Source organism: Lepidochelys olivacea (assembly GCF_965140295.1).
Source record: "Lepidochelys olivacea isolate rLepOli2 genome assembly, chromosome: 20".
Classification (NCBI taxonomy): Eukaryota; Metazoa; Chordata; order Testudines; family Cheloniidae; genus Lepidochelys; species Lepidochelys olivacea.
In genome coordinates, this window is record NC_140430.1 from 4601571 (window position 1) to 4623428 (window position 21858).

The 21858-nt window shown below is 45.0% G+C and overlaps 1 protein-coding gene across 1 annotated transcript in view; it reads right to left on the reverse strand.

Annotated features, from left to right (window-relative positions):
- Nucleotides 1-6373: 6373 nt before the first annotated feature.
- GALNT6 (polypeptide N-acetylgalactosaminyltransferase 6) overlaps nucleotides 6374-21858 on the reverse strand; it is a 43597-nt gene continuing 28112 nt past the window's right edge. The window contains exons 6-11 of the mRNA XM_084610075.1: nucleotides 15827-15944; nucleotides 15050-15250; nucleotides 13629-13760; nucleotides 10564-10665; nucleotides 7972-8124; nucleotides 6374-7261 (exon numbers count right to left, since the gene is read on the reverse strand). Coding sequence (XP_084466201.1) covers nucleotides 7139-7261; nucleotides 7972-8124; nucleotides 10564-10665; nucleotides 13629-13760; nucleotides 15050-15250; nucleotides 15827-15944 — 829 coding nt within the window. The 3' untranslated portion in view covers nucleotides 6374-7138. The remainder of the gene's footprint in view (nucleotides 7262-7971; nucleotides 8125-10563; nucleotides 10666-13628; nucleotides 13761-15049; nucleotides 15251-15826; nucleotides 15945-21858) is intronic.

Genomic DNA, 21858 nt, shown 5'->3' on the forward strand with positions numbered 1-21858 from the left:
GACCTGGCATTGAGGGCACCGGATACCAATAAATGCTCTGGAGAGTTTAAAGAAAAAGAAAAAAAAGATTTTACCAATATAGAACATGCTCTGAGAAACTGGAAGTGCAGAATCAAGTGAGTTAGGGGTGGGTGTGCCTGAACAAACTTGGGACCAGTTTTTCCATACCTGGACCTCCTCTTGACCCCAGCTGAAATTGTGGGTGCTCAGGATTAGGGCAAGAATTCCATTTGAAAAAAAAAATGAAAAAAATGAAGGTTTTGGAATTTGTTTTTGCTCTGCATCAGGACAAAAACGAGACCTTTTGAAATTTTTCATGGAAAACAACATGAAGGCCTTCTCCTTGACTAGCCAATAGCCCAGTGGTCAGGACACGCACCTGGATGTGGGAGACTCAGCTTTAAGCCCTTGTTCTGCCTGATTTGGATAAGCTGGGATTTTCAGAAGATTGAAGGGAGTTTGGTGCCACTTGAAATCCAGTAGGCGATGGGTGTTTTTCTCCCTTAAGATACTTAGAAAAATTCTCAGTAGTAGACCTAGGGGGAGGCATCTTCAGGGCTTGGAGAACCAGAGAGATATATACGTGATCAAGCAAAAGATCAGTTGAAGAAGTCTACAAGGGGCACTTAAGAATTCTTGTCCCTTATCCCACATACCCCAACACTGAGCATACATGACTAACAAGATTCAATATATTTATTCTCTCCCTTGCTCTATTATACCCGATCTTCACGTTTCCCTTTAATAGCCAGATCTGCACTTAAAACTGTTACAGCAGATCCTCGCAACCCAAGTGTTCCCTGACCACTTACAATATGGTCGAAGTTTCTACTGTGGATTGGACCGATGCGTATTGGCATCAGGTCACGTAACTGAGTCTGCACCTTTAACATGGACGAGGCTTTGGCCCCGTTACATAAACCCCAGCTAAGATCCTGTCTATATTACACATTATACTTGTGTTATGACTGGCCTTGTGAAAGTTGTATTTGTACCACACTGGGCCTCAGAGCCTTGTTTGGCCGTTACATGAGTTATAAATATATTGTGACCGGATAACCACTTTACATGTTTCCTATTGATATGACCACCATGCTGTTTTGCAGCTATCTGTATTTATAGCCTTAAAACTTCCAGCTTCCTGTGTGTTTGGGGAGCTGTTGTGATAAACACATGTGATTGTGGCCATTGGAAAGTAGCTGTAATTGGGTCACAAAGCGTGCTGTTGGCAAAACGTGTTTATGCGGCCCACTGGAGAGCATACATGACGCATCCCCAGCTATACAGGAGGGCCCTTTTGCGCCAAGCTACAGAGGCTTGCAGCTCTGGAGATCCCCGACATCAGCCACCCTACTGAGACGCCTTCCTAAAGGCGCCCAAATTCATGGTAAGTGCCTCCCAGAACAGACGAGGTCAACCCTGCTTCTGAGTGATCGGGGGAAGATAATTTAGACACAACGTTTCTTCAGTATAGTTTCCATTGGATTTGGTTCTGCATAGTGGTTGGAACACACTTTCTAAATCGATAGCTTCCCGCCTGTGTTGATGTGTCTCAGTATAGTATAGGTCTCAGGCAACGTAACTCATGAGCACCCACCACTGTCTGTCTTAGGCACTTCCATAATAATAAATTAATACCTAGCTCTTCTCATCAGTAGATCTCCAAGTGTTTACCAAGGTGGTCAGTATCGTTATTACAGATGGGGAAACGGAGGCACAGGGGTGGAGCAACTTGCCCAAGGTCACCCAGCAGGCCAGTGGCAGAACCAGGAACACAACCCAGGGCTCCCAAGTCTCAGTCCCACGTTATAGCTACTTACAGCAAACTGCCACCATATGCCCACCACCATAGGACATATGCCTTTGCAGGCTTTGCCTGCACACAAGTTGTACAATGCATGAACTATAGTTAAGCAGTACCAACCCACCAGTGTGGACACAGTTATATCAGTTTAAGTGGTGCCTTGTACTTAGCTTATTCCCTTTGCTGTATGGGAATAAGTTATGATCAATATAAGGCAAGTTCATACCGATATAACTGCATCCACGGTAGAAATTTGTTACTGAAACAGTTCTAGATTTCATACTTATATTTTCAGTAAAAAAAATCTAGAATAGGCATTTGTTTCTTTACGTCCAGGATGTGAGACCCCCGCCATTTTCTCTAAGCTTATTTACTACCTACAACAGGAATCTAACAAATTCCCCCTACCTATCAAACGTCCTGGTTCTTGTGAGCAGTGCTAACATATTTCATTACTACGGAGGTGCATGCTAGCGACACCGTTGTTCAGGTTGGATCTTGGTTTCTCCCATTTGACATGACATTAAGAGCCGTTCAGCTGTGTTTTTAAGTAACCAATGTTTGTTCTGGAATAAGAACAGGCTTCATGGTCCCACAGCACAAATTATCCTACAGAGTGATCACTGTGTAAACTAGTTTGAGATACAGACATTCCGAATCAACGGCTACCCAAAAATAGCAATAGGCACTTGGGTAAAATCCCAACACCCTGAGCACCTGTTGGATTTCTGCTTTTTATCTTTGTTGAAGTACAACATGCCAGGAAACGTAGCAGTGAAGTAAGAAGATGATAAAGGGGTAAGGAACTGACTGCAGAAAAGCAAGAAACCTATAGACCTGTAAGAATAGCTTAAGCAGTTAGCATAAGTACAAGGCCTGACAGCCTGCACAGGAGTACTTGCTTAATAAGTTAGCATAAGTAAGTGAACGAATAGTAACGCTAAGTCACAAGATGACATCAGGCTTTGTTTGCTGTTTTGTAATGATCACAGGTGTTGAAAACTGCCGACAGGTATCTGCAAGAAGGCAGTTTGTAGCAGTTCAGGGTATTTTGGGATGGGAATATCAGCAGATGCCTAACCGCAAGTAACCACATTAATCCAATTGATGTATATGTGAATGGCTTTCATCGAATTAATAGACTAATCTCTAGGAGGACACCCCAACATTATGAGGGTACGGAAGTTAAGATATTATAGAGGGAGGAGGTAGTCATATATATGCATGAAGGACATGGGGCTTATTCAACATTTGGCCTTAGGTAAAGCCCTTGGAGTTCATTGGCATGCCCGGGTCAGACTAGGATCTGTCTCAGTACTTAGAACTCTCCCCAGGACAGAGTGAGTATATACATGTCATGGTCCAGGTCATCCTTACGGTGTTCTATTATCTCACTTTACTTGTTTGGATGGTTTTACTTATTTATTTATTACTACATGGTAGTAATAAAACTCTTACAATTGCAGGTGGTCTTTCCCGCCGCGTGCGAATGGTGTCATTGCTGGGCTCCTAAACCAGTAACTCTGATAAATGTTGGGTCTGATCCTGGGACAAGAACATATCAAATTACAGAATGCAAATTGGAGAACCTAAACAGGTAATCTAATCAATAGACCTTCAGTAGATCAGGCAACAGAAAACTGTCTATGCAATAACTAATAAGTTGATATTTAAAACACACCACATCCAGTAGGCAGCATTATTCAGAAGAAATGGGCTGTGAATATCTGTCCGTCTTCAGAGTAATTCATCAGACTCTGAAATTGAGAAAAACTCAAGACGATTGATATTGAACTTTGTGACAACAATCGAGTAGCATTTCCAGCACCATTCGATTGCATTGGTAGGTGGGGAGTTTTAATCAGAGGAAGGGACTTTATGAACAGGGATGAGATGGGATAAGCCAAACCAGTGTATGTCTGGGGTACGCCTGGGAGGGGAAACAGAATGTGGTAGGACTGCAATAACTGAAAATAGTGCACTGATTATGCAAATTGTCTCAGTCGTGCAACTTTTCTCTGACTCCGCTTCAGTGCGAAACTCATGCGATCCAAGGATGCCTCCCTCTCCAACTCCAAATCAAATAGCTCAGGGCAGGTATAATCATGCTTTGCATCTTCTACCGCTGGCTATCAAAGCTTTCGACCAACATTAGTTGAGCTCTATTACTCTGTGTAAGACCCGTTCTCCAGAGGGGGAATCTAAACCACAGTGCAGCAAAGCGAGTTGACCACAGTCTCAAAGCTGGTCAATGGCAGAGTCCCGACAAGAACCTAACTCTCTCGACTCTCAGTTGCCTGCAATAGCCACAAAGCTAACTTCCCCATCTGTACAATGGGGGAAAAAGAGCACTGCCCAGCTCCACAGGTATTGGGAAGATAAGTACATTTACAAATTCTGAAGTGCTCAGAGACTATGGGAATGGGTGCCATGTAAGTACATAAGATAGAGATCCATCAAATTAAGTCTGTTGGCCACTCAAACAGGACAAGGACGTGGGGACTTGCGACACCCACCGAAGACACTTGGGACAAAGGGAAACTGACAGGGCACTGGTGCCCCACTAAAATACATCCACAGTATAAAGAGGCTCCAACAGAGGACAGCTGAGCTGGCGTGGTCGAGTCAGCAATCCAGGCTGTTTTTCTAGGACACATTGAATTGGCTGGCATTTTCATGCTGAACTCAGGCCCTTTAATACTCTCAGCAGCCTCTAGGAATTACAAAGCAAGACTGCTTCCAGGAGACTGTTCTGGAGTCATCAGGGACAGAGGGGAGGCCTTCCCCAACATGAAGGGTTAGGGGCTTGTGTCTGATCCTATTTTCCTTGCAGGACAGTGAACCTATCGAGCAGCAAAGAGGACACCCGAGTCCTTTGGAGGCAGTCACGACTCTGTAGTTTGTCTGAGATCGAGGGCTAAAGAGGCTGATGGGGTAAGAGTGCCACCTAAAGGGGCCATACCAGAGTGAGAGCTCTAGCATCAGCTTTTAGAGCTGGGAGGTTTTCCTTCCCAACTGGGAAAGATCCCTCCAACTCAACAAGGTGCTCCAAAGGGCCTAGGGAGCCTGAATGTACCGAACAGACCCTGCCCGTCCAAATCAAGCGCCTCACAAACCATCTGAGCGCACCAGAGCGAACGCTTTGAGAGTCTGCTATGCCTAGAAACAAGCTGCGCCATGGGGCGACGTTGTGACTTGCCCCTGGCATCCAGGAAGGGACGGCGTTGAGGAAATGGACACAGGAGCTCAAACCCCAGAAGGGGGCAGCATGTAGCCCTGTCCTCGTGGGTGGACATGACCAGCAGGGCCTGGGAGTTTGCTTCCCCACCCCCGGCACTAGTTTAGCAACACGTGTCTAGGGTATCATGCCGACAAAGTCTCGTTTAGATCTAACCCTTCCCCACCCCAAACCTAAAAGAAATTAAATAAATTGTGGAACTAATATGATATTTACCACCATTGCATTATTCACTCTGCTAGTGTGTTCTATCCCCTTCCTCCCCGCTCCCTGTGTCCGTCTTTTCTATTTAGATGGAGTTCTCTGGGGCAGGGACGGTCTAGTACTGTGTGCAGTGCCGGCAGAATCATAATGCGTGTGGTTAATAACTGAACTGAAAGGTGTGCCAACTCAGAAACAGCTGGGTGAAGTGTTTGTGCCTCTAGGGCCTGTTGCAGCAAACTGGGACCATCTGCTCCAAAGGAACCAAATCTAGACTGGATTCTTTTGTAAAATAGAACATCTCTTTATTTTTGGTTCAGGTCATATGCCCAAAGGTAGGTCTCCTCCCGCATTTCCAGGAAGATTTTTCAATTAAAATGGAAATGGAATCGATTAGAAACTAAAGGAAACTACAGTATTCAAGTCTCAAAGAAAGGGCTTACATTCAATCTCCTACTAGGCCATCTTTCCACAAGATGCTAAAATTTTAGAGAAACTAGCTGCACGGTTTAGTTCGGGAGGCAGGGGGATCCAACAGGGGGAACAGAATCAGAGTTTAAACTAAGCCCTCCAGTAAAGAACGCCCCAGATTCTGGAGTGCGCGCGTCCTGGGATTTGCATCAATGTATCCCGTAGAAACCAGTTGCTCTGCTTGTGCACGTCCTAATTTAAACAGTCTATGGGTGGGGATGAGTCATCGGAGGTGTTCCTTGGATGCAGATTTTTATAAAGGACCAAAACCCAAGCAGGAAATTGAAGCAGACAGCCCAGGATAAAAGTGACACTACATATTTCCTCCGACTGGCACACGCTGTAAGTTATAGATGGTAGGATTGCTTCATTGCACAAGGAAATCAAAAGCCATGAGCTTGCTGGATCTCAGGATCTGTGTTCATGTGCACTGATCCACTGATTCAAAAAAAAAAAAAAGAAAAAATCTCCTCCTCCCATACCCTGCATGCTATTCCATAACCTTCAGTCCAGCCACCAACATGATCTCGCGGGCTCATATGGTACCCGTCTCTCAACCATATCAGGCTTTCCCCTGCTAGGCTATGCTTAGCAGCACCATCACCAGGCCACTTCCCTGCATGGGCCAAGTAAATGATTCATCATCTCTCCTTTGGGGATTAACTGCACAGAAAGTCCTTTTTATTTGCAACACAATTAGTACTACTATCTCCTTGTGCTGGCAAGAGCTCCCAAGGTAACGCACAGGTTTCATTTGGTGCAACAGGCTGGGATTTCACACAACAATGCACCCTGGTGTTATGTTTTAAATGCACACACCTATCTCCTCCTTCAAGGTTAAAAATCTCATTAAACAAGAGCCTGTGCTAGAGAGCAGGGAGATGCTCTCCTGACCGTGACACTGAAATTTCTTCTTGCAGCATCCTGATCTGCCTTTGCACGCAAGCCTATGGGATAACTAGAGGACACCGGGTACTATCTTTGGCATGAGACATATTCAAAGGCCAGCTGGCACCGCTTCTTAGTTGTATTCAGTCTCATCCCTTGCATTCTGACTGGTTGTGGTCCAATTTTCCGGGGCTTAGGAAGTGGGATTGATCATTCATGCAATTATCGATGTAGTTGGTCCCATGTTATTTATCTTTGGACATGTTACAATATGACACTCACATAGGCTGCTAACAAGAAGTTTGCTTAGTCTCTTAGAAAAAGTGGTACAACAATCTCCACGTATTACACAGTCTTATCCCAAAGGCACAGAGTAGAATTAAAGGCAACTGTGAAATGCAGCATATTTAAGACGTTAACTTCTTTTAAATAAAAGGAGAGAGTCTTAGCTTCTGTTTTCCTGAGTGCAGTTTGGAATCAAGGTCTCAAAGTGAGATGGGCTGGCACATTTCTTGCTGACACTGGTTTTGTCTTCATTATGTTGCTTGAGTAAAGAACCACTGTTGATAAGAATCCGAGGGGTTACAGGAAGTCATAGAGGGATGCTCATCTCTTGCAGATAAACACATGTTAGAGGCTATGTTTTTAATCAGACGATCCTAAAAAACAAATAGAGATACCTTGCTCACATCATCCACCGATCTCAAAGTGCTTTACAAAGGACCATTGTTATCCCCATTGTACAGAAGGGGAAACTGAGGCACAGGGAGGCGACGTGACTTGCCCAAGGTCACCCAGCGAACCGAGGAATAAAAACCAGGTCTCCGGAGTAGATCTGGGCCAGATTTTTCAGCCAAGACTTTTTTTGGTGGGGGGAAAAAAAAAATGCAGATTTGGATCGACTGAAACACTTCACAAATTTGTGTCAATTTTGGCTCAATTATTTCAGTCGGAAAAATTCAAAAATTTTGTTTTGACATTTTCAGAACAAAATGTTTAAATTTTCCAATCCAAAATGACTTTTCACTTAAAAAAATTAAAATTGAAGGAAATTTTTCTTTTTGTTAAAAAGCTGCAAATTGCAACAAAACTGTTTGACCCAAACCAAAATTTTTTGATTTTTTGGAACTGCCAGAGATCCAAAATAAGGTTGGTTACTTGCATGGCTCCACTCCTGCGGCCCAGTCCAGTCCTCTCCCCAGTAGGTCCCAATGCCTCCCGAAGGAACCCTCCCGAAGGAACCCTCCCAGTTTGACAGCAAAGCACAAGACAGGCTTCTGCAAGGCACCTAAGAAACTCTCGTCAGAGGTGAGGAAGAGGGAAAGACACTGCTGCTTCTGAGTGCATTGAGCCCATGTTCTTTACTTACGTGGGTCAGTTCCCATTCTTCATTTCCTGGAACACGCGAGTTCTTTCCTGTGAAGTGACAGTCTCCCAGCTCCACTGGCCCAAAGCCGGATCGGAGGCAGAGCTGCTTGCCGATGTTGTGCCGCAGGTCCTTCTGGGACGTGTATTCAAAATACTGAGAACCAAGACCAGACAGGGGAGATTAGGCTGCTGCTATCCAATGGTCACTCATGCTACACGGAAACAGCCTGCCTTCTTCACTAATGAAGGCAGCACCAAAATTAACTCAAGATGCTAGGAGAATTCGCTCTTATGCCAGTTGATAATCAAGTGCACACCAATGCCAGTGGGTCCCCACAAGTCTGAAGGAGTCACCCCCTGCCCTTGATGAGACATCTAATCCCCCAATAAGTTGCGCAGTGAGCAGCTTGGATACCGGATGGACAAGGGGCAGCCCGCTCACACCACCAGTGGAGTGAATCCCATCTCCAATTGTGATGTAATGCCGACGGCCCTGTCATTGTCTTCAGCAGTCGGGACTGAAACGGAGACCTCTGAATCTTAATGCAAGAGCCTCTACCACTCAACCCAAAAGATCCAGCTGTTAGACAAGGCTGAGGCAGGCTCATTGATTTCTGGGCAGTCTAGGCACCACCAGAGAGGGACAGAGGGCTGCACCAAGTTGAGCTGCCGGGGGACACCAAAAAAAAAAAAAAGTGCAATTTAGTGGAGCATATTCAAAAGCAAAACGGTCAGGCACCCAATGGAGCTGGCAGAGTGGGGTGACAGATTTAGTGGTTGGAGCAGAAGACTAGAAATCAGGTCCCCTGAGCTTAGATCAGCCACTGCTGGGCTGCGTGAACTGGGTCAGAATTATTTTCCCTGTCTCACTCCTTCCCCATCGTCTACCATCAAGATAGTTAAGACCAAAGCAGACTGTGAAGAACTTCAAAAAGATCTCACAAAACTTAGTGATTGGGCAACAAAATGGCAAATGAAATTTAATGTGGATAAATGTAAAGTAATGCACATTGGAAAAAATAACCCCAACTATACATACAATATGATGGGGGCTAATTTAGCTACAACTAATCAGAAGAAAGATCTTGGAGTCATCATGGATGGTTCTCTGAAGACATCCACGCAGTGTGCAGCAGCAGTCAAAAAAGCAATTGGGATGTTAGGAATCATTAAAAAAGGGATAAAGAATAAGACGGAGAATATCTTATTGCCCATATATAAATCCATGGTACGCCCACATCTTGAATACTGCGTACAGATATGGTCCTCTCATCTCAAAAAAGATATACTGGCATTAGAAAAGGTTCAGAGAAGGGCAACTAAAATGATTAGGGGTTTGGAACAGCTCCCTTATGAGGAGAGATTACAGAGGCTAGGACTTTTCAGCTTGGACAAGAGGAGACTAAGGGGGGGTATGATAGAAGTATATAAAATCATGAGTGGTGTGGAGAAAGTGAGCAAGGAAAAGTTATTTACTTGTTCCCACAATGTAAGAGCTAGGGGCCACCAAATGAAATTAATGGGTAGCAGGTTTAAAACAAATAAAAGGAAGTTTGTCTTCACTCAGCCCACAGTCAACCTGTGGAACTCCTTGCCTGAGGAGGTTGTGAAGGCTAGGACTATAACAGGGTTTAAAAGAGAACTGGATAAATTCATGGAGGTTAAGTCCATTAATGGCTATTAGCCAGGATAGGTAAGGAATGGTGTCTCTAGCCTCTGTTTGTCAGAGGGTGAAGATGGATAGCAGGAGAGAGATCACTAGATCATTACCTGTTAGGTTCACTCCCTCTGGGGCACCTGGCATTGGCCACTGTCGGTAGACAGGATACTGGGCTGAATGGACCTTTGGTCTGACCCAGTATGGCCATTCTTATGTTCCCCATCCTCTACCATCGCTAGGGATAACCACCTACTTCATGATGGAAAAAGGGAGTAGAGCTAAGGTGAATTTTTTGGATGACATTTTTACTGCCAACAATGAAGATTCAGACAGACCAAAATATTTCACGAATTCACCAAATTCTTTCGGTAAAAAACAAAACAGAGAATCAGGAAAAAAATCTTAACGTTTGTTTCAACACTTCTAATATGCTTTTGGGATAGAATTTTACATTAAAACTGCTAAAAGTCAAACATAACATTTTGTTTCGGTTTGAATGAATTGGTTTGTTTGATCCAAAACCATTTTTTTTTCTTCAGTGGTTTGGTTCAGCCTGGAAACAAACAGAAAATTGGGACAGTTCTGAAAGGGGGCTTTAATTCACACTGTAAAGTGTTTAGAAATCCTCAGATGAAAGGCAGAGAGGCACAGTGTGTCGCTGAAGCGCCATGGACTTCAGCTGTTTGGGGCGGAGACCATTCAGGCTCAGGACTTGAATGGAGGTTATTGTCCTTACTGAAATAAAATAACTTGTTTAAATAAGAAGAGGTATGAAGGAGGGAGAATTGCCCATGTTCCGTGCATGATTCAAATCTTAACTGTGAATATGGAAAGGCTGGGTTTTCTTCCTTCTCCCAGCTCTGGGCTTTCCTATTTCAGTGGGGGGTGGGATAGGGTGAAAGCAGGGGGGACACATTTGCACAGATTGCATACCTGATTGCCTCCCATTCCATGGCAAGGGTACATGATCAGCGGCTTCCCTCCGTGATTGTTCTCGCCAACATCCAGGCAATTCTTTGACCCTTCATTTTTAATCTGAAAGCAAAGAACAAAACAAAGCAAGCAAGCAGCTCAGGTTGGAGGGGACTTTGCCGCGTTTGGGTGCTCAGACACAGACCCGACCCAACCCTGTGTGCTTGGCCAGGGATTCAGGATCCACTTTTCAGCTGAAAACACAGCCCAGCAAATCCTATTACATCCTGTCGGGATCCTTGGCCAGTTTTTTTTTTTTTTTAAAATCAGGGCTTTGCTGTGGTTTGGGGGTTGCGATCCTACCTATTTCTATTCTTTCAGCAGCATTTCATTTAATACTCAGTATATCTGAGCTGAAATTTTCAAAGCCATTGGAGACGGAACACTAGACAGAGAAGGCTCTGAGTTTCTATAGTGAATTCTTACCTCAGGTGTCCAGTTGGTGGGTTTCTCTAACATGCACAGGTTCTGATCACTGTTTGGGGTCTGGAAGGAATTTCCCCCCACGTCAGATTGGCAAAGACCTTGAGGGTTTTTCCCCTCCTTTCATTTGCAGTGTGGGGCATGGGACACTTGTTGGTCTGAACAAGAGCACATGGTGGATTCTCTGTAATTGAAGTCTTTCAATCATAATTCGAGGACTTCAGTAACTCAGCCAGAGGTTAGGGGTTGAGGTAGAGGAGGTTCTGCGGCTGTGATGTGCAGGAGGTCAGACTAGATGACCAAGATGGTCCCTTCTGGCCTTAAAGTCTATGATTGTAGCAACCAATTCACATTAAAATTAATGAGTATTGGACATTCAAATTGCCTCACAATCTCTGCCTTGGAGTTCTAAGTCTTAAGAGGCTGGGACCTTTCGTAAGGCACTAACTTTCCAGGGATGATTATTTTTTGGAGATGGGAAGACAAAGCATTCTGGGGAAATAATGCTGAGAACTCCACAAACTGAAAACTACCCAGAGCAGGCGTCAAGTAATTGGCTATGGACAGATAGCTGTAAAACTGCCTTTGATACAACAACTTCAGGGAGCAGCCCTGCAAATTAATAAATCTGCCATGCTGACTTCTGGCTGCACCTTCTGGAATGCAAGCAAGGCCGGGGTGAGCAGGAGAGTTCAACCAGGATTAGGATCCTATGCACGATTGGCTTATATTTGGTCACTCTTCTGCTGCCTACGTATCACTAGATAACTGGATCAGAGACTTGGAGCTGCAAGTTTTTAACTATGCAAAGCAACATCCTTTCTGCAGTTGGCATTTGACTCCATTTCTCTGAATTGGAATGAGCTCAGCTGCGTGATCTAACTTCCCAGGACAAACCCAAAGTGTGTATTTTCCTTGAGGCACCTGACCTTGAATCGCTGGAGAAGCCAGCAACAACAATCTTTAGTGGCCATAAGAGATAAACAGTGCTCTGCACAGAACTGATTTTTCTGTTTGGAGCTGACAGCACTGCTGTCTCTCACAGGGGTGCATGGGAATTATATATTTAAGTTTGCTTGCATATTTATACCCGCCTCTGGAAATTTCCACAACATGCATTTGAAGAAGTGAGTATTCACCCATGAATGCTTATGCTCCAATACATCTGTTAGTCCATAAGGTGACCCAGGACTCTCTGCCGCTTTTACAGATCCAGACTAACGCGGCAACCCCTCTGATATTTAAGATTGTGAGGCACTCAGATATTATAGTAACACAAGCCAGATAAATATCTAAGAGATGCTATTTTTCTTGACTCACTGGGAAGGTGGGAGTCAAACTCCTTTGTCCGTTGGTGGTTTCACTATATTTCAGCCCCACTTTAAACTCCCCAACTCTCAGAACCCTGCGTGGATACTAGTATCCTTTCAGGCAAGAACTGGATTGGCCACTTAGAAGCCTATTACTTGGCCAGCAGTACAGTTCTTCAGCAATATGAGGTGTGCCCAGCCCTCAGGCAGTGAGTCATCTTTGCTGCACGCCCCTTCCCGGCTAGCCTGGGTGAAAGAGCAAAACCTGCTAAATCACAAACCAGCCTTCCTCAGCGCTGACAGCCCCCACACCCCACCGCTTACCCTCCACTGTTCCATTCTTGAGCATAAGCTGCCAATCATGTAGCTAGTTGGGGAGGAAGATATGGGGAGAAGTCTTAGAAAAAAATTTGCTCCTTTCCATTTTAACATTTTCTATGAAGCTGTTAGTCCTGGTGTAAGATTGTTCCAGTAGGAATAAAAGCCCACTTTAAAAAACAAAACAAAAAACAAAATGCCTTTTCCACGGGGGGGAGGGGGGGAGAAGAGGGGAGGTTGTGTGTGTAAATAAAGGGAAAATGGGTTCTCTATCTCACAACCAGCTAGTGTAGACGAGCCCTGAGACAAAGGGGAATGGGATGGGGGCAGGCGGGGGAGGGAGGGGGGGAGAAGAAATAGCAGGGGACTGAACAGAAGTTTCCCAAGTCTGACAGAGATGCTCATGAACAACAGGGAGGATTCCAAGTGCCAGGGCACTGTTTAAGGCTATGTCTACACTATGAGGTAGGGGTGCAATTCCCCTGCTCGTGTACACATGCTCACTGAGCCAGCCGTGACTATAATTAGCAGTGTTGTTGCTGCAGCAGTGCCGATAAGCATATGAAAGGTATTCCTGGCTCCTGCTGGGACGCCTTCATTTGTAAGTTTCAAACTCAAAAGGGACCCAGCGTGATCGGACCTTCTGTATAGCACAGACCACAGAACTCCCCCAAAATAATTTCTACAGCGGATCTTTTAGAAAAACGTCTAGGTCTGGGGCAAAGTCATTTCCCTTTTCGGTGTCTGCGTTTCTCATCTCCAAGTTTTGTCTTGGACATTTAGACTGTAAGCTGTTTGGGGCAGGGACTGTCACGTCGGGAGCCTGCTCAGTGCAATGGCAACCTGATCTTCGTTGGAGCCTCTATACCATACGAACCGCTGCTACCATCTCCATTTGTTTCTAGAGAAGGAGGGAATTGCGGGGGTGGTTAACCAAAAGAAAACAGGACAACACAGACGCACTCCTGCACTTACTGCTCCATAGAAGGTTGGAGTCAAGTCTGGGATGAAGATCTCTGGGTAGATAGTTTGTAGATACCAGGTGAAGTTTTTACAGTGCAGTTGCTCCTTCAGTTTGAGCCGTTCTGTAATGTCGCCGTACGTTTTCTATCAAAATCATGCAAGAAAAATTAAACTAGCCTCAACGGGGCAGCAAAAGAATCCAGAACCCAGCATTCCCTTTAATAGGTTTGCCTTAAAGCATCACAGAGAGGCAGTTTCCATTTGTAATTCATCTTAGAACCTTATGGGATTAAGTTACGACACACCTTCCCTTCTTATCACAGGTAGGAGGATGTTTCCCAGGATGCTTGCCACTGGAAGGAGGGAGGGAGGGAGGGAGGAAGAGAGAGAGAAAACCTGTTTTTCCCTCCAGCGAATCTTTGAGAGTTTGAAATCCCCCCTCCCCCCCATCCTGAATCAGGACAAAGTGGAAATCTCAAAAATGTTTGACTTAAAAAAAAAAAACCCAGAAAGTTCAGCTTGGGTTAATCGAATGGTTTTCTTTTAAAGCTCTGTTTTTAAAATCTAATTAGAAATTTAAACTAATGATGTTTTGACCCAGAAAACCTGAATTTTTTTGTTCAGAAAAACGGCAAAATGAAATATGGATAGTTCTGAAGCTTTTCCACGGTGGGTTTTTTTGGGGAGTCAGGAGGTTTGTCCAAACCTACCCTGTTTTGCAAACAAATTTCAATTAATCAGCATTTTTTGACGAAAAACCTTATGTTGAAATATTCTCCGACTGGTTCTAATCGGAAGGCTCATCTCAGACAGCACAAGGCATTTGGGAGCCATCCTCACTTTGGGTTCTGAACAGTGGCAGAGCTAATAGGGAGGGGGGTGTGTGTGTGCGCGCCCCCTGGTGGCCTTTACATGTACTTGTGGCACCTTTTCAAGCCAATAGATATAGTTGAAGGTTGTACTACCATAGAATCATAGAATATCAGGGTTGGAAGGGACCTCAAGAGGTCATCTAGTCCAACCCCCTGCTCAAAGCAGGATCAATCCCCAATTTTTTCCCCAGATCCCTAAATGGCCCCCTCAAGGATTGAACTCACAACCCTGCATTTAGCAGGCCAATGCTCAAACCACTGAGCTATCCCTCCAATAACCCATCGGCCCCCCAGCTCTACAACCTAGCTCTGCTACTGATCCAGATCCCACATGGGTTGGCTACTGACTCTGCACAGAGTCTAGTTGACTTCTATGGAGTTCTGCACAGGCAGATGGGTCCATCCATGTGGTTCTCTTCATAGGACCAGCGCCTTAAGCATGACACTACAAGAAGCCTGGCACTGCCAAGAGGAATCAACCAACTAGTTTCCCTGCATACAGAAACACATCAAAGATGCTTTGATTACTTGTGAGATGCTTTATGGAACTGGGGTTGGTACCTCTCTGGCCATCTTCGAGGCCTGCTGGTTTCTTCTGTAGAAGATTTCCTTATAGTCGTCCATCCAGACCTCTGCCAGGCGCACTTGGTTCCTGGAGATGACCTGAGTTCCTTTCGGGAAGGTGTGTGGACTTTTGGAGCGGAACACGTGCCCAACCACCGAGCAAGGGATGATCTCCAGCTGACCACCACACTGCCAAACCTACACAAGGGGGAAGCAGCCCATCCAGTGGATTTCAAAGGGAGCTTTAGTCAGACAAACCCGGACACATCAATCAAAGAGGAAAAAAGAATGTTTCCTATGTCCAAAGTGTTTTCTTCCATAGTTTGAAGGTCAGAACTGGACTGGGTTGAGATCTGGCATAATGTACTTTGAGCTTTGTTATTTGTATTGCAGTAGTCCAAAGCCCACAGTTAACGAATTTTGTTGGCCAAGGTTATGAGGCCTTATACTCAACTCACTGGCATTTCTCCGTAACGTGATAACTTTTGAATGCTACATCTGATCAATGCCAGAATTTCAGGGAATGTTTTAGGCATCAGTGGGCACAATCCTATTGATTGCGGGGGGGGGGGGGGAAGAATTTCAGAAAATCAGAAGAGGGGAAAAATAGGAAACACACAGGGACCATATGTGTTTGTGGGGGAACTCTTGGTATAACTCTTGCAATACGATGGGCCTACAGAAGCAACAAAGTGCGTGGGCCCCCTAGTTTTAATCCTGCTAGAAGTTAACTGTTCCCCTCCCCCCCCACACACTGTTTCACATGGCTCTTACCCTAAAGGACATTTCCACATTCTCCCCGCCCCAGATCTCCATCTGGTCATCATAGGAACCAATGTGTTCAAAATAGGACTTGGAGATCGCAAAGAGGCCGCCAGCAAAAGTGGGAGACCTGAGGGGAGTCAGAAGCAGAGTCAAGAGAACATACTTGGTGCATCACAAACGTTAATTTAGCAATCTGGGCAAACCCCACCATTCATCCTGCTGCAAGACAAATATCCATAGGAAGTGGCAGGACAAGATCAGAAATGAGGATATTCAAAGCTGAACCCAGCAACTACCTCCGTCAGCATTGGTTTGGTATTGGCATGGGCACCTTTCTTGGTATGGACATATTAGGACAGAAGACCAAGGAACACGTTTACCAAGGAAGGCTGCTATACAGCCAGCATCCCAAAAGCTTCAGTAGGGCAATAAGGTCACCAAGGATGGACAAACTGAACACACAGCCAGACTGTCTTAGGGATCTGGCTAGAGATCAATACAGTGGCACTCAAATCTGTAGGGAGGCCTGGGGTGACTGAAGTGTGGGCCCCCCCCTCTGCCCCCCACTGGTGCCTGAAACATGGTCCCGCCCCTGTGCTGCCCCTGCCCCACAAGGCCCCGCCCCCCAGGCACTCGCCCTTACAGCTGGTAAAAAGTGATGGGGCCATGACCTCCTGGCCCCCAACCCCATTCCAGGGACCCTCTGGGATTTGCCATGATGATGCAAATATCCCCAGTTTGCAGATGGGGATAGCTACACTGAGATGTTAAATAATCTTCACATTCACAACTCTGAGCCCTGGTATTGCGGTGTCCTCCTGTGATCAGGAAAAATGTCTTGAGCAGGCCAGTCACAAGCGTGGAGACATTAGGATAACAAAGAAACCCTTAGAACAGACCGCCAGAAGCCTCTTGCAAAATACTTCAGATAAGGGATTATCGTCCAGACAAGGAGGAGGATCCAGTGGATAGCATACTAACCTGGAGACTCTGAAGACCTGGGTTCAATTCCCCACCCTGCCACTGTCTCCCTATCTGACCTTAGGCAAGTCACTTGATCTTTGCGCCTCAGTTCCCCATCCACAAATGAGGATAATGGTGCTACCCTGCCTCACAGGTGTGTTGGGAGGGAAAAATACATGGGACTGTGAGGCGCTCAGATCGTCCGGTAATGAGGGTCATGTAAGTACCTAAGACAGAGAGAAGTCAAGGGAGCAGCTAGCAGCTGCGACACCGAGTGGATGCAGGACCCAGGGGCTGATCTGATTCAGGAGGAAGAGAAGAAGCCTTGAGTATCATTACTGAATGTCAGAGCAGAAAGGAAATCCAGGTACTCAGAACTAAGCGTCTCCTTTTGTCTCCCTTTATAATCTGTTACATCTCAACTTTAAATGGGGGGTGGGGTGGAACCGAAACTGGCTTTTATAAAAAACTTACTGAACTGCTGTGTTCTCGCCGAGAGGAGCCAGCGGAGATTAGAGGCAGCTGGAAGCCAAGTTACCAGTCCACAGGAAAAAAAGGGACCTTTATTGAGAAAGAAAGAAACTTCTCCCGTCTGACCTTTCCACAAAGCGGAGCCGTACTCCAGGCCAGAGGCCAGGCTTTGTCTCGCTATCGCGGAAAGGGCCAAGAGCAGGCATTGAATGTCTTCACTTGGGACTTCAAGGTTATTCTGTTTCTGAAGGGGCAGAGACAGGTGACTATCGTCTACAGTTGCTTGTGCCAACTGGGCAGCAGGCTGGCTGGGTTTGAAGGAGACAAAAGACTCTTTTCTATGGAGCTTCAGGAGCAATGCACTTTAAAATGTCAAAGGTAAGTTACCAAAAACAAAGAAAAAACCCAATCTCAGGAACTTATCTGGCCCCTGTCGCTGTTGTATTTTTATTGTATTTATCCTTGCAGCACTTCAGTGCTGCTCCCCTCCCTTTTACAAATGGGGAACGGAGGCAGAGGACAGGTCGACATGAGACAAGGTTTGCCGGTATCCTACGCTAGCACCGTGGACGGACCTCATGCTGGCAAAACTGTGCTTTGGGCAAGATAGACGATTCCAGCCCTTCTGAACAAAATGAGTTATATCAGCAACACTATCACCAGCAGGAGAGTGAATTTGTGTGGGGGGGGTGGAGGGTGAGAAAACCTGGATTTGTGCTGGAAATGGCCCACCTGATGATCACTTTAGATAAGCTATTACCAGCAGGACAGTGGGGTGGGAATAGGTATTGTTTCATATTCTCTGTGTATATATAAAGCCTGCTGCAGTTTCCACGATATGCATCTGAGGAAGTGAGCTGTAGCTCACGAAAGCTTATGCTCTAATAAATTGGTTAATCTCTAAGGTGCCACAAGTACTCCTTTTCTTTTTGCAAATACAGACTAACACGGCTGTTACTCTGAAACCTATCAGCAACACTGTGATTTTACCAGTACATCAGTCGCAAATCACACTTCCTCACGTCCCAGACTGAGACAGCTATGCCAGCATAAGTTTAAGGTGTAGAACTGATACTAGTTTATATTAGAAAAGGTTTGCTGGTATAGGTTTCAGAGTGGTAACTGCGTTAGTCTGTATCAGCAAAAACAACAAGGAGTCCTTGTGGCACCTTAGAGACTAACAAATTTATTTGGGCAGAAGCTTTTATGGGCTAGAACCCACTTCATCAGGTGCAAGGAGTGAATTTTCCACTCCATGCATCTGATGAAGTGAGTTCTAGCCCCCGAAAGCTTCTGCCCAAATAAATTTGTTAGTCTTTAAGGTGCCACAAGGACTCCTTGTCGTTTTTGCTTGTATAGTTATGCTGCAAACCGTCCTAGTCTAGACACAGGCTACGCTGGCCAAAGGAGATCTTTTGCGGTATAGTTAAATCTCTTCCCTGAATGACAGCAACTATACTGGTAAAATACCTCTTCTGCCTGTATAAGCTACTTCTCTGCTAGATCTTTTACAGGCAAATCTTCTCTAGTGTAAACAAGGCTTAAGTGGTTTGTCCAAGATCGCACAGGTAGTCAGTGGCGGAGCAAGGATTTGAACCCAAGTCTCCTAGACCTGTGCTCTAGCCACTAGACCATGCTGCCTCCAGCCTACTAGAATTAATTGGAAATTGACCAATACCATCTCACTGGCAAAGAAATAAAACACAATAAGTTTTAAGTCAAGTCTCCGTATCACAATAAGCAGGTTCTCCTGTTTTGGCGGGACAGCAATTCCTACTAATCTTTAATGCTCCCTCTGTTCAAACAGGAAAAGGGCCTTTTCATAAGACTGAACGGGCAGATCGCCCCCTTTTCCCAACTCAGGTACTGACAGTGCGTTCAGATGACAGGGTTTTTTGAGGTAAGTGGAAAGATAAAAAGACACAGCAATTACGCTCTTAATGAGAGACTTTGCCAGAAAGCAAGGTCTGTCTGGAGCCTGAGGTGATTAAGAGCTCCTTTTGTAAAACGCTGACAGACCCAGGTTGTCGGTGGGCAGGATCAAATCGGGGATCTCCAGAGCTTAATGCACGAGCCTCTACCACATGAGCTAAAAGCCAACTGGCTTAGTTAAGGGTGTAGAGCAGGAGCAAACTTTTCCTCTCCCCCTCCCCGCCGATGGGACAGAACACCCCACCCAGGAGGTGTGTGGGTGACACTTTCATTCGTAGAAATTAAGTTCATAATGGCTCTCTCTCATTCAAACCCAACTAGAGATATCCTCCTAACCAGCCACCCCACTCCGTTCAGCTAACCCAAACAGAACACACAACAGTGTCTGATGTAGCTGCCTTACACTGGGAAGGGGAAGCTATTCAAGGCCTAAGAGCCAAGCACCCTAAGGGGACATCCTGACACTCAGTTAAGAGGCTGTACATGGTATATGAACAAAAAGCCAAGCTGCCAGGAGCTGCCACTGGCTTTGGAGGTTTGTTTTCAGGCCTGATTTTCAGATAATTCAAGGGCCTGCAGGGCCAAGCCAGTCCGAAGCATCTCAGCATTAGATCTGAGCTAGAAAACAAGAATTCTGTTTTGTGAAAATCTGAGGTTCTGAAATGTGCTTTAGTTTTGCATTGGAACGATGAAGCTCTCTGAAATTTTCCATCAAAAAACATGAGCTAACAGCTCTGTGGTTAGGTCACTTACCTGGGATGTGGGAGATCCAGGTTTAAGTCACTGCTCTGAATCAGGCTATTGGCTGTTCTGGGGTAGGAGCCCCCCCAAACCCCTCAAAAAATTCCATATTGGATATTAGACACCTTCCTGACTAATGTTTAATCAAAACTACTATGTTTCCATTAGAAGTTTTGGTTTTGACAGATCAGATTTCTCAGACAGAAAAGTGTTTCATTGAAAAACCCCTGGCTAGCTTTGCTGGCGCCTCTCAAAGTCAGCCCTGAGGTACCTTGAGCTAGGCACTCAGCATCTGACACATTCAAAACATGACACGCCCAAACTCAGCAGCCCTCTATGAGAGCTTGGCTGTAGGGCGTATTAGGAAGGGTGGGGTCGAGGGGCTACCCCTTCCCACAAAGATACATGTTGCATGGTAGGTAGACGGTGTTTGTCTTTGCCTCTTTTCTCCCCAAGAAAAAGGACAAATACCATCTAGAGCTAGTTGGGTAAAAAAAGATCAAAAAACCCAAACAATTTGGTAAAAAAAGCTTCTTAATTAAAATTTCATTTTGCAGGGTGCAACCCTCCCGTAATTTTTAATTGGTTGTTTTCTCCTTCCCTGCCTTTTTTTTTTAATGGGGGGGGGGGACCTGATCTTAAAAATTGACTGGAAAAAAGAAAGGAGAAATCAAAAAATGAAAATAACCCCACAAATATTTTAAAAATCGTGAATAAATTAATGGGTATTTTTTTTTTTTAAACAAAGATTTTCCAAATTCAGAAAAAGGCTGATAAAAAACCAAGAGAGAAAAAACAAACCCCCAAAGCCCCGCAAAAAGCCACCACCACACGTTATCTGTCAAAAAAAGAGTTTGGTCCACTCCAATACCCGCCAATATCGAGGACAATATTTGCAGGTCAAATTTGCCCTCTCTTAACAAAACAGGCCACACCACTGAATGAACCTCAGACAGACCGAGGGCTTGTCTGCACTAGAAAGTTGCACCACTTTCACTATCCCAGTATAATACCGCCTAGCTCTTTTCACCAGTAGATCTCAACGCGCTTCACAAACTTTAATATACTGATTCTCACAACACTCCTGTGAGGTAGGGCAATACCATTATCCCTATTGCACAGATGGAGAACTGAGACACAGAGAGGCTAAGTGACTTGCCCAAGGTCATGCAGGAAACCCGTGGAGGAGCAGGGAATTGAAACTAGGTCACGCATCTCTTAGGGTACCGCCATCATCACTGGACCAAGCGGTATAACCCCTCGAGTGTGGATGCTGTTACTGAGATATAAGCACCTTTATACCAGTGTATAGCTTATTCCTACAGGGGAAAGGGAATAATCTATACTGGTATATAAGCAACTTTGTGTCAACATTACTGTCTCCATTAGGGGTTGTACCTGTAGTCTGCCAAACCGAGTTATTAGATTTTTAAAAAAAAATTCTACGGATAATATAGATGTTTATTGCTACGCATCCCCTCCGATTTTTATCAATTTAAATTTTCACAGTTCTGCAAAATTCCGGGGAGCGGAACCGTGGGGGTGCGTGTTACACAATTATTTAATGACAGTAGATGCCGAGATTCAGAAAGTTAAAGCTTTATAACAGTAACACACACAAATTGTCACCACCACATGTCAAAAATACACACTCAATATCCTTAAATCAAACTTTAGTAAGTTCTCAAGCAGCATTTTGTTTTTTTATTTCTGTAAATTTCAGTTATTATTGAGGGAAATATTTTTTCCGTATGTATGGTGAAATTGACATTTACTGACATTTGCCGACAAAAAACTAACCCTTCCAAGCGTAAGGATAACTCTAAGTGATAAATCAAAAATCACATCCCTGACTGGACGGATATATCTGTGCTTAGACCAGCCCTAAGAAGAAAACCTTGCAGCCTGAAGAAAACAAAACAAAACTGCTCCAC